The 16136-nt window shown below is 56.6% G+C and overlaps 2 protein-coding genes and 1 non-coding gene across 3 annotated transcripts; 1 reads left to right on the top strand and 2 right to left on the bottom strand.

The window, feature by feature from the left end:
* Nucleotides 1-3061: 3061 nt before the first annotated feature.
* Nucleotides 3062-7477, bottom strand: BZA05DRAFT_208676 (uncharacterized protein). Its single transcript, XM_051479585.1, has 3 exons — nucleotides 6937-7477; nucleotides 6706-6822; nucleotides 3062-6638 (listed from the first exon to the last, which is right to left on the bottom strand). The coding sequence occupies exons 1-3, from the start codon at nucleotides 7377-7379 to the stop codon at nucleotides 3146-3148; spliced, it is 4053 nt and encodes a 1350-aa protein (XP_051334936.1). The 5' UTR covers nucleotides 7380-7477; the 3' UTR covers nucleotides 3062-3145.
* Nucleotides 7478-13644: 6167 nt separating this feature from the next.
* BZA05DRAFT_t297 lies at nucleotides 13645-13725 on the top strand. The gene has a single exon. It is a non-coding gene; the product is annotated as a tRNA-Ser (tRNA).
* A 570-nt stretch (nucleotides 13726-14295) lies between these two features.
* BZA05DRAFT_412644 (uncharacterized protein) lies at nucleotides 14296-15186 on the bottom strand. Its single transcript, XM_051485124.1, has 2 exons — nucleotides 14577-15186; nucleotides 14296-14511 (listed from the first exon to the last, which is right to left on the bottom strand). The coding sequence occupies exons 1-2, from the start codon at nucleotides 14959-14961 to the stop codon at nucleotides 14438-14440; spliced, it is 459 nt and encodes a 152-aa protein (XP_051334935.1). The 5' UTR covers nucleotides 14962-15186; the 3' UTR covers nucleotides 14296-14437.
* Nucleotides 15187-16136: the final 950 nt, after the last annotated feature.

Here is a 16136-nt window from a genome sequence, read left to right as displayed (position 1 = left end):
CGAGCGCGGAGCGAGGAACGATCCATGGAGATCCAGACTCCAGCTCGGCGGGAAATGCAGACGGATGATTTGGACGCCGGAAATCCGTATGTACCGAGGGCGTTAATAGCGATGGATTCGAGGGCAGATTTGGAGACGTTGCGCAGACTGTTCGTCTATATGGTGGTATTCCAACGCGATTGTGCGCCATCTACTATGGAATGCGCGTGGGCTGGTGTAAGGCGTGTGCGGAATTTGAAACACTGCGCAACGCCGCCGTAGAGTACTGTGGCGTGGTGGGGAAATATGTCACGTGGTAAGCTTGGTGCCGTGGCCTGGAGACAGGATGTCACGTGGGACTTGGCTACCTACTTCTTGGATGCCGTACTTTGGTTCGGAGCTTGTCAGAGAGACCCAGAAAACAATTATGTTGCATACAGTCTCACAGTACTGTTGCAAAAGTGTTATGAACGCCATTAAGGGAGAGCTGGCTCAGGATGACTGGCATGTGATAAGCACGTGATGAGCACGTCGGAGGCGAGTGATGTCTGTTTCGGGCAGCGTAACTTGGTTTTATGTCACGGAGAGCTACATAAGGTACCTACCTGTTTCTGAGCAGTATGTAGCATGTATGTAGAGGGGTAAACTTTTCACTTCACGTCTGTTGCTGCCAGCGTTTCTGGTGTATGTAGATCTTTGGATGGTACATTGTCTAGATCTATGATACCAGGAGTGATGTTTTGGACGTCGATGTGGATAGGTAATGGACGAATCAGGAGTGGAGTGGGTGAAGAGCGGTGCATTGGGCCATAATCCGGCGTGACTCCAGGCAAATCACCTTTGACTACCTGCTCTTGAGTGCTTGTAGCAATCATCATTGTGCCCACCAGCCACCTACAACCCACAACGGTGGTCGGAACAAAGGAAGTGTCGGTACCAATTCTCACGGAGCTCACTGGCGGTGGTGTTGAGCGGACTTTTTTCTTTTTATTTGTTTAACCATCATAGCATTCGATCTTATCAGATCATGGCTGTACACACGTTCAGTTCCACCCCACTGTCTCCGACCGTGTTGACAGCGGACATGGGATTACAATTTACACTGCTGCACAGGCCGTCACTCGACGAGTGTCATAGAAAAGTGTACATACAATGGATACACGGCTGGCAGAATACAACGAAGAAAATCCTAGACGGCACTTATATAAATCACCCTTCCTTTCTGTGAGTGACCACCCTTCCTTCTATCACCACCCTCCAAATCTTTCCAATTCCTCACGCACACACGAACATCTACATACATACATTCTCACCACCAACACTGACCAATTGCACATATCATATCAACAATGAGCACCCAATCCACACGGCCGAACCGGGCACCGGCCCCGGCACCTGACCGAATCGAGATCATCAAGATGCGCCTACTGGGGCACACATGGGTGGCGATATCGCACCGCCTGAAACTCCGCCTTCCGGACGCGGCAATCGAGCAGATCATGTGGGCCGGCGTGGATCCGTACACGTTCCCCAGCAATGCCGTTCTGCAGCAGATTCGCACGATGGTCGACGCCGGGCGCTCGGAGCGCGAGATCGCGGCCGCCACGGGCCTGGACAAGAACGTGGTGGAAGTCATGATCGGCTGGTATTGTGGCGTGGTGGCGGCGTTGCCCGCGCCGCCGAGCGACCGCGCGAGGTGGACCGAGGATGAGCAGCTCCTGCTGGGCGGGTGGGCTTGGAAGTGGGGTCTGATGTGGGGTATTAGCCCATCTGCGTGCACCCTCCGCGCCGCTGGATCGAGTGCTGGTGTTTGTAACTTTGGAATTTTGTAGCCACCTTCTTTGAGTCCGGCGTGCCGTCCCACACCGTACATGACAACTCCCTCGTTGTGCGACACCAGTGTGAGGTGGTGAAGGCTATCACGTGTGGGTCTTGGCGTCTCGGTGATGACTCGGGCTCGGAGCTGGTCAGCTGATATGTTGCTCAACAGCATAGAGCAGTAGTTAAACGTCGTTGCGTGCAATCTCACGCCCACATTTTTGAGGTGTTGAGGCAGCCGCGGCGACGTCTCGCTTCAGCTGCATATGAGTGCTGATGCATATTCGCTCCAGGTGATCTTATTTCCACCGTGCTTACTTCAGAGTGTGAACGCTGCAGTAGAGTAGAGTGATGACCGGTCCGTGCAGCTCGTGGAACAAGCGAGTTTCGAGAAACAATTGTGCTTACTTCATACAGTATTTATGCACAGCCGGTGTATACATAGGATGATCCTTGGTCAACAGTACTCGTATTCGCTAACTACTACCCTATATAATCCGATGGGCTTGCTGTTGTCTACCACCATGGGAGGAAGAGATATTAGGTACTATAGTCAGGATACGGTGGATCCGAGTGATGTGTGAGCCGGACTACTAGTAGCCGGATTGAGTGGCACCAACTCTTCGAAATTGAATACAACCTCAACTTTTCCATCATCTTTCATCCTCGCCGTTCTCCTTCCAAGTCCCAGGATCACCTCACCTACTACCGTACCAGGTATGTGCATATGCAGACGTATGTACTCATGGCTGGGTGGTATTCGAACTTCTGAAAAGCTGAGCGCACCGACGATGAATCATAATCCCCTGTGCAACTCTCGAGTCTCGATGCGACAACACGACACACGAAACACGAGATCTCCTCATCTCAACCATATCACAGGCACTCCTATCTTCGAAGCGAGCACTACATACTTAGAGTAAACTGAACTCCCTGAAATTTGTGCCCCCAAAAAACAAAAAAAACAAAAAACCTCAAGAACGCCCGTGCAGTGTCTATACAAATGATACATCATACAATGATACAATCGCGCCAAAACGAAACGAAAACAAACCATGCCAAAAAAACAAACACAACAAAACAAAACAAAAAAAAACAAAAACAAAACAAAAACAGATCCCGCCCGCCCGCCGAAACAAAACAACATGTCTATACTATCGTAACCAGTGAAATGCTCCATCTCCCGCTCCCCCGTCCTCCGGTCTTTCCCCCCGTCCCAGCTGGTGCAAAAAAGCGTACAAATGACCTCCCATCCCTGACCCTTCTATCGTAAATCCACCGTCGATCCGCTCCCACTTCCCTGTGACCTTAGATCGGCGTCGTCGGCATCGGAGTTTCGGCTGCGGACTCACGAACTCCCACTCTTACTCCTCGCCTTTCCCCCCTTCTCCCCCTTCTCCCTGCCTGCACTCACAGCTCTCGGCTTGAACATATACAGCGCCTCCCTCTCGACGCCAAAGTGCCTATCACCATCCTTCGCAAGGAACCAGCCATATCTGTATTTATACCCGAGCAACTCCAGTGTCCTCGCCCTAAGAATCGGCTTCATCCTCTCCGTTCCCTGGACATCCATGCGGGCGCGGGAGGCGTATACAGCCGCATATATCCCCGCGAGGTTAGTGGGGGCATGACACAAGAACGCGCGGTACAGCGCTACATACGTCCACACGATCGCAGGGAATATTATGAGCACCAAGATTCCGACCGCGATGAAAAACGCGACCGGGCGCATTACCACACGGGTTTCGTGGCGCTGCCGGGTTGCGGGCACGACGGCGGGGATGGCGCCAGCAAAGATCGCGTCTGAGTTCAGCTGGAGGTACGTCGCAAAGAGGGTCTTGTACACTTCCGAGAGGGCTTTGGCGTTGGCGGCGGCGTCCGCGTACGGGTCGAAGCCGGTGGTGGAGGCGCGCGCGACCAGCATCCCCATCCAGTCGCTTGGGCGCGGGTCGCTGAGTGCGTTTTGCGGCCAGAAGGTGCGCGAGAGGTGGGCCAGCTCCGCGGGCGTGTTGTATTGTGTCGCGATACGCAGCATCATCGAGTTGAAGGATTGGAGCAGCCCTGTGAGACCCGCCGTCGGCAGCGTGGTGCGGGTAAGGTTGCGCGCTTCCGAGATGTTGCCCGAGATTCCGGATTGGACCAGCCCGTGCACGATCAGGGGCTGCGGGTTGCAGTAGATTATGGACTTGCTCGCGATGTAGGCCGATGGGCCCGAGATGGTCTGTCCGAGGATGGAGCGGGGGGCGTTGAACCCCAGAAGGCGGTCAACGGTTACGTTGCGGGGTTCTACCTTGTACTTGAGCCATGAGGTGAAGAACTCCATCGTCCCGTTGGACGAGTTGAGGCCGCGCGGGTACGGCGTCGGCGGGAGATGCACATATCCCTCTGGGAAAGTCGAGATGTTCGTGAAGAACGCCTCGCTGAACAGCGGGCTATGGTCGACCAGTCCGTCGGAGTTATTCTGATTATGCCGTATCTCATCCCACGGGGTATCCGGGCCGGTGAGCACCAGCGACGTATCATTCTTCTCGCGCAGCGTGAGTATCTCATAGGTGTAGTTGTTTGGCGGGCCGAGATATCCATGCCAGTCCTGCGTGAGATCCTCGTCCAGCGGGCGGCACTCGATATCGACGCCCAGACCCACCGACTCGACCCAGTAGCTGTCCTCGTGCTTGGTCGGATTGTTGTCCGTGAACGGGATGAAAAACGAGTTGTTGTAGGTCCATGGGCGCGGCGGCTGCGATCCCAGCGTGCCCGCGAACACCGCATAGAACGGCTCCGGGTCCACGTCGAAATCGCTGATCGCCAGTGATGACGCGTTGAAGTTGTCCAGCGTCTCGACTCCCCCCCGTGTACTCACGTTGTAGCCTTGGTCGTAGCGCACAACTTGCTTGTCGAACACACCTCCTACGGCGACGGCGAGGATGTTGGCCAGGAGAATCGACAAGCTCACGCCACCCAGGAGGAGGTTGTGCGCCTTGAAGGCGTTGGGTAGTTGCAGATGCGGAGGCGCGCGATCATAGTTGACGGAGAGCGATTTGACATGCGTGGCTCCTCCATGGTGGAGCTGTTTGAACGGATAGAGCAGAGCGACCTGGGCGCCCAGAAGGACGAGATACGACTCGAGTATGGTGACGGCGATGGTCGGCACGTACGACGAGTACAGCGAGTATCCGAAACCGTTCGCCGACTCCCGGAAGCCCAGCGGGTAGTTGCTCCGATTATTCACGTAGACCACGCACAGGAATGCTAGGCCAAAGATCAACAGCGCCATCGATATGCACCCCAGAGCAAGCGCCAACTCCCACGGCTTGGTGAGCGTCACCCTCGAGCGGTCAAGGTCAACATGTTCCCTCGCCTCGGCATCCCCCTCCGAGCCCGCCGCGATCGAGACCTTCTGATCCCTCAGCTCATACCGCAGCCCTCTCTCTTCCAACTCCGTCTCCAACCTCTTGGGGCGCATAAACTCGGAGTCCCTAAACACCTCCAGCACCGGCGAGTCGACACACGCAAGGGCAGCCGACAGCGTTCCCGGCTCCCCCGCAAGATTGAACTTGCGGTGGTAGACCAGTTTCCCGAGGACAACGTTCAGCACGAGGATGATACCCAGCGCGGCCTCCAGTGCACGGAACCACGCCGCTTCCGCGACGTAGCCGCGGACCCGCGTCTGTTCGTCCACGAACCGCCGGCCATCCCCGTTGGTGGCGGGTCTCGCGAGCTCCGAGATCACGGCGAACGCGAAGAGCTTACGGTACGCGGTGTCGTACATCGCGATCAGGTTCGTCGTGTTGAAGAGGTCTTCGAGGTCCGTCTGTGTCGTGAGGCCGAAGCCCATGAGCGACTTTGGGTTCGGCTGGAAGACGTTGATCGGCAGCGGGGAGTAGGAGTAATTCCCCGCGTCGGTGACGGTCGTGTTGGGGTACAGCTCGACGAGCGTGCGAAACGCGGGGTTCCTGCGCATGCGCGACAGATGATCCGGCAGCTGCGCGAGCGAGTCGGAGACGTTGAAGGCCTCAGTGGTGGCGGAGATGTTGTTGCCGGCCAGCAGGCTCATCCAGTAGTCCATTTCGAGCCCATGGAACGGGATCTTATCCCGCATCTGGCGGATCCCGCCCGGCACGATCTGTCGCGACTCCGCCTTGAGCCGGATCTGCGCTTCGTACTGCGAGTGCACTGGATGGCAGAATATCGCCTCGGCCCGCGTGTAGTCCGGACGCACCAACACTTCCTGCACCGCCTCCGAGTCCGGAACTCGATTCCGCGCCCACCCCGCCACGAAGAAGTTCTCCATCGTGCAGTTCGCTGCGTACGTCACCGCGCCCACCTTGTTGCCGACCGCATTCTTTCCGTCCATGAAGAAACTCGTGTACGGCGTGAACCGCTCGACGCCCTCGTGCGTGCCCCAGCCCGCAAGCATGAATTCACAGCTGCGGTCGACAGTGCTGACGCGGGTCTCATTGACCAGTTTGCCCGGCACCCGCTCGATGATGCCAGGGGTGCAGTTCAGCATGCCCTCGTAGACCGTCGACTCAACGATCCATATATCTTCCACAGCGCTCGTCGTCGAATACGACTCTCCCGGAACGACCGGCAGCACCGCCTCATTCTCGGTCGTGAACCCCGGCAGCGACCCGCCCAGGTACTGGTGGGCATAGGCGAGATAGGCGAAGGCGGCGGAAACGTTGCCGCGCTGCGATTCCACCGGGAGGAGTACGTCGTAGTGCACCGGCACGTGCACCGACTTGGTCACTTCCATTTTGGTTATCGCGGCGGACATCAAGGGCGTCACGCCGTACATGATCATCACTAGCATCAGCGCCGAACAGAGGACTTCCCAGTGGCTATGGATGCGTCAGCGATTGATGATCTTTTCCCAAACGACAACGACGGAGGGCGGGACTGACTGACCGCTTCTTGAACGCGATGAACGGCGCGATCGCGGCAAAGGTGTAGGGGTATTCCAGGAGCAGTGAATGCTCGGCCGTCACGCCGCCCGGTTTCGACATCTGAAAATACGGTTCGAACCTGGAGGAGTAGCAGAAGTCCTGTCAGCTAGCTGCACACACTGGGGGTATGCATGTGCATAAGTATGCACCCATGATACATACACACCCACCGTCTCCGACGCCCGTAACATACCTTTTCACATCATGATCTATAGCGGCCCAGATAAGGCCGTACACCACAGCCAGCAGCAAGGGAACATAGTCGAATGCCATATCGACAATCTTACTCGAGAGAAACGTTATCGAGCCGTTCCTGCGGGAAACATTCAGTACGACCTCGAGGCCGACGATGAAGCCGACCGTCATGGCAGCAAAGAGGATGTGCGCCGTCGGCTTCAGCGTCCGTGGCCGCCATCCAGTCCGCGATGATGATGTGGAGGGGAGGAGGGAGAATGACGATGTTGCGGTGGGAGAGTCCGAGAGGCTCCGAGGAGAGGACTGCGACTGCTGTGAATCTGTCCGGCTGCTGTTGCCGCCACTGCTGCTATTGCTACTGCTGTCTTTCCACGATAGCGAGAACAGAAGCGGTATCCGTTCGTAGCTGGTCCAGCCTCTTGCCAGCGGTCCTGGAGGCATATTGATATCCTTTGTTTGTCGCAACCGTATGTCGTGTGTTAGCGACCGTGGAGAGCGTGGGTGCGTGCGTATGTGCGTTCGTATGTACGATCGTGCGAGCGAGCGAGCGTTTGGTGGTGGTAGTTTCTGGCGGACAGGACGGAAGGAATGCGGATCAGAGTGGGGGACCAGGGCAGCGAGCGGGTTTTGTAATTGTAATCTACCGAAACAAAAACGACAAATCAATCAATCAATCAATACTGCATCTCCCCCGCATGCCGACAATAATATGTAGAAGAGGTAACTAACGGGCAATCGATCCTACATGCAGCGTGGCTTCTTCTTTTGTTTTTTCCTTTTTTGGTGCGTCTTCCGCCGCGGTGATTCGGAATATAGTGATGTGCATCGCATTGTGGACACTGGACGACCCGACCCACCACCTCCTACCGGCCGGCCGGCCTGTACCGTGGAGGCTGTATATTTGCGGATTCGACACAGCCTCGCGACTCACGAGGGAGGGGAGGGGCCACAGAACTGCCGCCGGTCATGGACCAGTATGTATGGTTTGCACTATGTACCGACGGAAGTATGTAAGCAAGTGAGTATGATACATGCCGCTTCGCCCTCAGGAGTCAGGACCGGTAACCCCCCGCACGCCGACCGGAGTGGATTGTCCACCTCCAGAGTACTTGGTAGCTACGCCGGTCTCCTGCATAGAGTAGGTTGGCAACAAGGCGTCTTGCCTTCGCCTTCGCCCATCGTTCAGATTAGGTATTCGACATGCGAGCTAGGCGTGATGCGTGTAGTGCCTACTCTACGCAGAGTAGAGTGGTGGTGGTTATGTAGGATCTGCCATGTAGGATGGGATCCTTCTCCATTAGTGCTGCCGTCCTCTAAAGTTTTCCCCCACCACCTCCTCCGCCCCCCCCCCCCCCCCCCCCCCCCCCCCCTCCACCCCCTCCAGGCAACCGAGTAATCCCCTCACTCTGTAGCCAACGTAAGCAATCGAACCTCCTCCCCCGCCCGGCAACCGAGTAATCCCCCCACTTTGTAGCAAACGTAAGCAATCGAACCTCCCCCGCCCGGCCAGCCAATCCAGCCTTCCGCTTTTGGCAACCAAGCACGTGACGACCACACAGTTACTGACATCACCGCTGCACCGGCGACCTCCAGGCTTCGGCAAATGCCAGCCCTCCCAGACCAATGCGCTAACCGCACGTGGAGCCGGCAAAGCCCGATTCGCTCGCCCAAGAGCCAAGCCACACCGCTTCGGGAGCAGGGCATGGCCGCGGATGCAGGGAATGCAGGGACTGCAGGGAATGCCTAATGCGCGGGTAGGGCCGAGTAATCTTCCGCAACGCCAACTGCTGACTACCGTGGTGCTAGGAGCTTATGCTAGGACACGCGATAGTCGCCACGGTCGGCGACGAAGAGGAGAGAGCGGCGAGCGGAGAGCGGAGGAAGGGCGGCGGGGTAGGAAGGAGGTCGGAGCGGGTGCAATGCGCAGAGGTGGATGCCGAATCGAACAGACTGTCTCGTGCTGCGAGAAGGAAGGAATATTCGCCGCACGATGCACGTATCTGTGTGTGTATGTGTGGAGTACCAAAGCAAGTGCTTCCAATACTTACAAAGCGCTCGCATGCATAGCTGGTAAGTAGCACCGACCACGTAGTGCGCGGTGCGTCCCATCCCCGGCATGATGCGGCACAGGTAGGCAATTGATTGTCGCGGGGGCATGGGGGCATGGGGGCATGCACACACTCTGCCTACATTGCATCTCATACGAATTGCCCACCACCACCCGCAGGCCACACCTTTACGAGCCGAAGGTCTGAAGAGGAAGCACATGGATCCATCAATCCCGAGCGTACTCTACAGTGTTCACATTTAGTAGCAGTACGGTAGGTAGCCTGTGGGTACAGCCCCCTCCGTTTCCATGCATGCAGACGTACCATTAGTCAGACACAGCGACCGCGGCCGCCGTGAGCCCACACAGAAGCACCGAAGCACCCACCGGGCGCTGGGGACAACCTTCGGATCCGCCTCAACGCCTCGTCTGGACAGAGTGACTCCAGAGTGACTCCATACTCCATACTACATCAAAACACCAGGGAGGTTGGTACCTATAAATACACGGAACGGTTTCGCCCGCCCGCCGCGCTGACCGGAGGTCATGATTCAGGAACACGAGGAAAGGATCAAACAGTCAATCGTGTGGTGCCTGGGTGCACACGGACGAACGTGAGATAGACACGGCATGCTCGCGTCAACGGTTTGATTTCAGTCCGGTAGCACGGCATCTGGTAGCACGGCATCCGGTGCCATCAACGGGTGGTCGTGTCCCGACTCCAAGCTCCTGACTCCTGACTCCTGGCTGCGCCCGAAACCTTGCGGCTTTGGGTCTGCAGGTGCAGCGATAACTCTGTGGTGCAACCTTCAACCATCCGTGCGCAGGCGGGGGAGCCAATGGCTCGGACGGCTGGCGGGGACGCGGGGAGGCGATCTGGTACTCTACTCCATGCTAAGGCGGTCTGGTCATCCGAAGACATCGGCTGGTACTCTACTCCATGCTAAGGCGGTCTGGTCATCCGAAGACATCGGCTGGTACTCTACTCCATGCTAAGGCGGTCTGATCATCCGAAGACATCGGCCGGTTACTGCACTCCATGCTGGCGATCTAAAAATATCGCAAGCCCTCACGCCCTCAGCCTCAGCCTCAGCCTCAACCTCCGAATCGGCCCCCCGCCGTTGTCGGCTCGCCACTCGCATCAAAAGTTCAAGACGAAACCTCGGCTTAACGCATAGCCCATCCTGCCTCCGTCGCCGTCCCGTCCCGTCCGCGAAAAGCCCAAGTGGATACGCCGCACAGCCCGTGGTCCGTGGAAGTCCAAAGGTATTCAAGATACTATGATACTATGATACTATGATACTATGATACTGTGATACTATGATACTATGATACTATGATACTATGATACTATGACACTATGATACTATGATACCATGATACCATGATACTATGATACTATGACACTATGACACTATGATACTATGATACCATGATACCATGATACTATGATACTATGACACTATGACACTATGATACTGTAGTAGCTATGGAGACTCCCCACTATCCATAAGTAAAACCAGGCGCTAGAGTACTTACAAGTTACAAGTTACTACATGGGGCCTGACCTAGCATGCTCACCGAGACTTGGAGGTTAAATGTACACTGCAGAGACAGAGGGGCACATCGGTAGGCGGTCCGTGTCTACCTGCCTACAGCCCACCTACAGGCAACCTTACCTACCGCTGTGAGGCGTCTGCCATCTTATCCGACCGGCCGGTGGGAGCTACATGCGTGATGCGTTCCCTGGAACTTGCAGCTTTCCCACCGGCCATCGCGACGGACCGGACAGGACTGGACTGGGTTGTCGCGGTTGTGGCGTGCACGACGGTCGACAATGCCGAGGGCGCAGAGGCTCGGACTTCCACGTTTTTCGGGTACTCGGGAGTCGGGCTGGCATGGCATGGGATAGCATGGCATAGTGTAGTCGCGACTCGCCTTGCGGATTGCATGGTGTATGCCTGCGCCGTGTGGGCGGTGCCTGGGCTTTGGAGTTTGGGGGCTTATGCTACGGGATGGGATGGGATGGCCAGCAGAGCGGGCCCGGGCCTGACTACCATCTATTCTATCCTGTTCTATTTGTGCTTCCCTGGATAGCTGGGAAGAGGCTTGTTTGTTTATCTGCAGCCTTGTTGTATGGTAGGCATGCCTCCCCCGTCCCCCTTCGGCAGGGAATAGCTTCATCACTTCATCACTTCATCACTTCATCGCAGCCATCACTCGCTCACCCCCCCCCCCCCCCCCCCATGCCTGCACTTTTCCACCGACCCTGCAAAGCCCGTCTTTTCGTTTATTTTCCTGGAGAATTCCACTGAGTGACTGTGAGTCTGAGACAATCGCCAGGCTCAGCTCCAGAGTTCGGATAATCGGCACGCCACGGACAGGACAGAATAACAATTCCCTCGGCGACGCGGCGTCCGCAAGTGACAAGTGACAAGTGACAAGTGACAAGTCGAGTAATCGATAATTCATGAGACATGATTCCATGCATCACTGCATCACTGCATCACTGCATCACTGCATCACCGCATCGCATCAGCGTCGGTGGGTTCATACATATGCAACATACATACCCGAGTAATACTCAATAGACCATGAGTCTGCCACCTATCGGAACGCCCCCACTCCGCACGTTAAAACAGGTGCGTTAAAAGCCCAAAGCCCAAAGCCCAAAGTCAACTGTCGATCTTCTACAATTTCTACGGTACACGCAGATCTCCGGCGACGAAAGGCGCAACCTTGCATATGTACGCGCATCTGATGATTGATCTGACCTGCTGCTTTCGTCTGCATACCGCCCTGGGTACTCTAAATACCCATGTCATAAATCTGGAATCATGATGTACCGAAGCGGTCTCTGCGAAAAGGGAATGTGCATTGTGGGCCCCACATCGGGCTGGGCTGGGCTGGAGGGAGAATTGATGACGAACCCGAGTGGCCTACAAAGTACTTGGTTCATGTACTTGATATTCGATATTCGATATTGGCAGCTCCGAGCTCCGAGCTAAGAGCCTAAGAGCCCAAGACCTTCTTCTTTGCATGGCTAATGGCCGGCTTCGCGGTACAGGCACAACGAGTACCGATGATGACTGCGTAACTGCGTCACTGCGCTCACGTCCACGGTCTATCACCCGCTCGCTCGTTCGTTCGTCCGGCGAATTACCCATTCCCACAGAAGCATAATGCATCCAAATTTCAAACCGGCAGTCCCCGTGCTGATAGGAGATCACTCGCTTCGGACCTTCGGCGTAGGCACTTGGGAGTGACGATCCTTCGTCATGCATGATGAGTCGGTGACCACTGACTACTGACCACCGGCGATGTTTGGTAAATGCATTATTCAATTGGCGACGCGGAGATACTAGTAGGTATGGGTGATAGCGGAGCTCGGAAGGCGGGCCGGCGGGATCTGCACTGCACTGCACTTGCAGTGGTATGTATGCCAGGTATGCCAGGTATGCGAAGTAAGCGCACTTTTGGTTCCCGAGATGTCGGCTCCTGCGCTGCTGCGCTTGCAGGGACAGCATTTGGGGCATTGGTTCGGGAAGGCGGATGTACTGAAGCAGCAATGAATGGTGGTCGGTTAAGGTCAAAGGAACTTGGTCTGACCTGGATTGCCATTGTGGGACTGCTCCTCATGTATGTACGCATTAGGTGTATGGAGTGGGTACGGTAGCTCACAGATCACTCGCCATCGCCAGATGAATCATGACTCTTGAACACTTTTTCCGGAAACCGAAACTTGTGATCAATTAAAGACATTTCGCTTTCAGCCAACGGGAGCAGTAGTCCCCCTATGCCTGCGCGACCAAGCAGCATTGCAGGCTGCAGCCGGCGCCGATCACTCGCCATCATCATCACCAAATACTACTCGCAATCCCCGGATCCGCACCTCAAACCTGCCGCTTTCTCCCTCCCTCAGCCGCCCTTCCACCCAGTCAGCACTTTCACTCTGCTACCCCCCCTCTACCCCACGGCACGGCACACTCACCTAACCAACCTCGCCCACCTCCCGCTCCCGCCCCCACCCTGTCCCCCCTCGCCCCCGGTGACAGCCATATACCTCCCCTCATAGAAATCCAACTCCTCAGCCATCTCCCTCAGCGCCTCTCGGGCGGGCTGGCGGCCTCCTCCACCATGCGCCTCCCCGCCACCACGGCTGTGTCCCGCGTCGAGCACGATCCGCGCCAGCTCCTTTGAGCAGCCCAGCTCGTCCAGTGCCGTCCTTGGTGCTCGCGTGCCTGGCAGCCAGTGTAGGATTGCGCTGGATACGAGGGGGAGGTTGGTTCGGTATACGTGGCTGTAGGTGGGTGGGTCAGCGGGGGGGGGGAGAGGGGGAGGGGGGTTTGTTCGGGGTGGAGGCGAAGGGGGGGAGTACCGTAATGCTATCTGTAGCGCGTGCTGCTCGGCGGTGCGCTGTTCAGGCGCCGGATCGTAGTCGGCGGCGGCGGCGTCGACATCGGTGGTCGGGAGCGCGGTGTAACTGGTCGGGGACTTCATCTTGCTTGTGTGCGTGTTGCGGACGGTAAATAGGCGGCGGAGAGGAGCCCCGCATGTGAGCGTGGCCCATGGGTTATGATGTAAGGGGGAACTTAAGCTCAACTTTCAGCCATTGGCACACTCGGTCAGAGTGACTATCATTAGATAACAAATATGTATGGCGTTGTGTCCGAGTGGTTAAGGAGAGAGACTTGAAATCTCTTGGGTTCGCCCGCGCAGGTTCGAACCCTGTCGACGTCGCTTTACTTTTGCACCTGCTCGGTTGGCTGTTTGGAATCTGAGTCTAGACTCTCTCCGGATGGAGTCTTTTTTAGCACTGCTTGGCGCTGCTCCGATCACGCACAATAATCACGAGCTAAACCCTCTCCATGGGAGGCGAATGAGCGACACAAGGATGACACTCTAGACGTGGGCTCAGGGAAAATCCACATTCACGGGTGAGCGGCGCTCTCCGCACGATGCAAGGGGGGATTGACTTGACAGTGGCGGAGCAACACAAGTGCGCAAAAACTGACCAACACTACGAAACACACGATAACCTCGTTTCACACAGCTCCTGAAGTTTCGGCAGGGGGGACCATGGGCGACTGAGGCCTGGGGAGTTCTCGAACCTCCGGGGACCGGCACACTGGCACAGCCCCAAGGGGAACCCCAGAGGGAACACAGCGGAAATACGTGAAACGGCCCGTGGGGCGTAGGCTGGGCTGGCCCGCTGGGACCGGACTACCCACCGCTCGGCGCAGCGTCGCCGGCACGAAGCGGCATCATATGTGAGCGCCTGTGTTGCCCGTGTTCGATCAGGAGCTGAGACTCGAGAGCTCCAAGTAGTGAGTACTAGTAGTTACGTAATAAATTCCGAAAACGCCCGCCACCCCCCATTCCCAATGCGACAGCCTAGTTACAGCTTACAGGTTCCATATGTACACACACCACGCAAACACCGTCCCGCTCGTCAACAGTTCGTCAGATTCGCCCGCGCATCGTTCGGATGAAAGCTCAGCGTGATCCTGCCATCCCACGTCGAGTCTGCAGCACGCAACGGGTCAGCCGCGGGTCTCACCCGTACACACATGGGTCGGGGGTGAACATACCATAAAGCGCGACCCTTCCCTCGACCGCGATGCCCACACAGTTCCTTAAGCGCTCGACGCCGTCGTCCAGGGCCTGGGTACGAATGATGAGGGGCGGATCAACGCGGTCCGAGTAGTCGTAATGTGAGAGGCGTTCCGCGCGGACACAGAAGCCCTTGCAGCAGCCGCCGTAGTCGCCCGTAACGATCTGCTCTGGCGTGGCGCGCTCGAACGTGCCGAGCGCGGCGTCGAAGCTCTCTTTCGTGATGGGCGGCGTCGAAGGGTCCGCGTCCCGGCTCATGCACACTTCGGTGTGCGTGAAGATTGCGAAGGCGGATGTGTAGCTGGCGGCGGTCAGGAGGAGGAGGTGGTACAGCAGCGTGGTGGGCGTGGCGGGGGACTTCATGGTGTATATATCGGTGCGCGGCGGTGAGGGGTACGCAAGCCCGGTGAGCGGCGGGGCGGACGACGCAGGTTTATATGTCGTCTACTCTACACAGCCATGGAGGATCGGACCGCGCGGGTGGGATGGATGGGTGAGACACCCCCTCCAGGCTCCCCAGGAGGAGGAGGTCTGACCGTCTGAGAACCGATCAGCCGCAGACATGCAGCGCAAGTTGGGGAAACGGAGCTAACTGGTTCCCAGCCCGCCCCCCCTCCTCCCCAGCAGCGTCAAAAAGCTCTTCGGTAAAAAGAAGAAAAGAAGAAAAAAAAAGGGGGCTAAATGGTGATCTCGCCTTGACAAGCAACAGCAGCAGCAAGCGGAAACTCGCCGGATGCGAACGTGATCGTGCGACGAGCGTAGTTACCCACCTACGTCGCACGGCGCCCTTGGCGGGCGTGGCCAAACATTGTTGGGTTTGAACTCCGCACCAAGGCCCAGGGGAAAGCTCTGTCGAACTCGAATGCGTTTGTGGAAAGTCCACAGCGGTTGCAACTCATAACCCCCATTGCCAGAAACGTCCGATTGCATGGCATACATACAGAACTGGAAAAACCCCTGAAGGCCTCGTTGCGTTGCGTTCTCCCGTTCTCCCACTGTCGTCCGCAAATAGACGGAGTCACGAGTTGTCGACGAATAAAAGCGTGCGAGTGATGTCTCATGAATACGCCACACGAGTGGAGCCTAACTACCGCCTGCGTCTAAGAATTGCTTATTTCGACTCGCCTCGACTCTAGAACCTAGATGACGGATTCGGACGCGTCCACTCCGCGGACGCTGGACCGTGCAATTCGGAACTCCTGAGTCCTCGTCTACATAGAGTAGACATAAGGCGTCGAAGGCGTTGAAGGCGTCGGTTTATTGGCTGCGGAGCTTTTTCGCAAACTAAATAAATACCTGTGTAGTGCTCAATGGCGTGCCTTTTCATTCTTCGCGAATATATATCTACAGTTTCCTAACTCCCTATCGCATCAATTTCTAACTCTTGTGTACCCTCGACGCGGTGGGCCTGAGGTGCGGCATTCTGCATCCGGTACCAGCATTGGAAGTGCCTAAGGATCAATGGAAAATTACAAACGTCGTAGAGTTCGACAGCGCAGCGAGCCTTACTATTTCCCGACGGAAACGACACATTCTCT

The sequence above is a fragment of the Tricharina praecox genome (genome assembly GCF_024521635.1).
Source record: "Tricharina praecox strain CBS 144465 chromosome Unknown BZA05scaffold_43, whole genome shotgun sequence".
In the NCBI taxonomy this organism is placed as follows: Eukaryota; Fungi; Ascomycota; class Pezizomycetes; order Pezizales; family Pyronemataceae; genus Tricharina; species Tricharina praecox.
Note: the sequence above shows the minus strand (reverse complement) of the source record. Positions and strands in the feature narration are given on the sequence as shown.

Bases quoted from the DNA above. Each gene is read 5' to 3' on its own strand.
- BZA05DRAFT_208676 (XM_051479585.1), bottom strand. From the start codon at position 7,379: ATGCCTCCAGGACCGCTGGCAAGAGGCTGGACCAGCTACGAACGGATA. The intron at 6,823-6,936 runs GTATGTTACGGG...CTACTCCTCCAG, and splicing joins ATAGATCATGATGTGAAAAG to GTTCGAACCGTATTTTCAGA. The intron at 6,639-6,705 runs GTCAGTCAGTCC...ACGCATCCATAG, and splicing joins TTCATCGCGTTCAAGAAGCG to CCACTGGGAAGTCCTCTGTT.
- BZA05DRAFT_412644 (XM_051485124.1), bottom strand. From the start codon at position 14,961: ATGAAGTCCCCCGCCACGCCCACCACGCTGCTGTACCACCTCCTCCTC. The intron at 14,512-14,576 runs GTATGTTCACCC...TGCGTGCTGCAG, and splicing joins GGGAAGGGTCGCGCTTTATG to ACTCGACGTGGGATGGCAGG.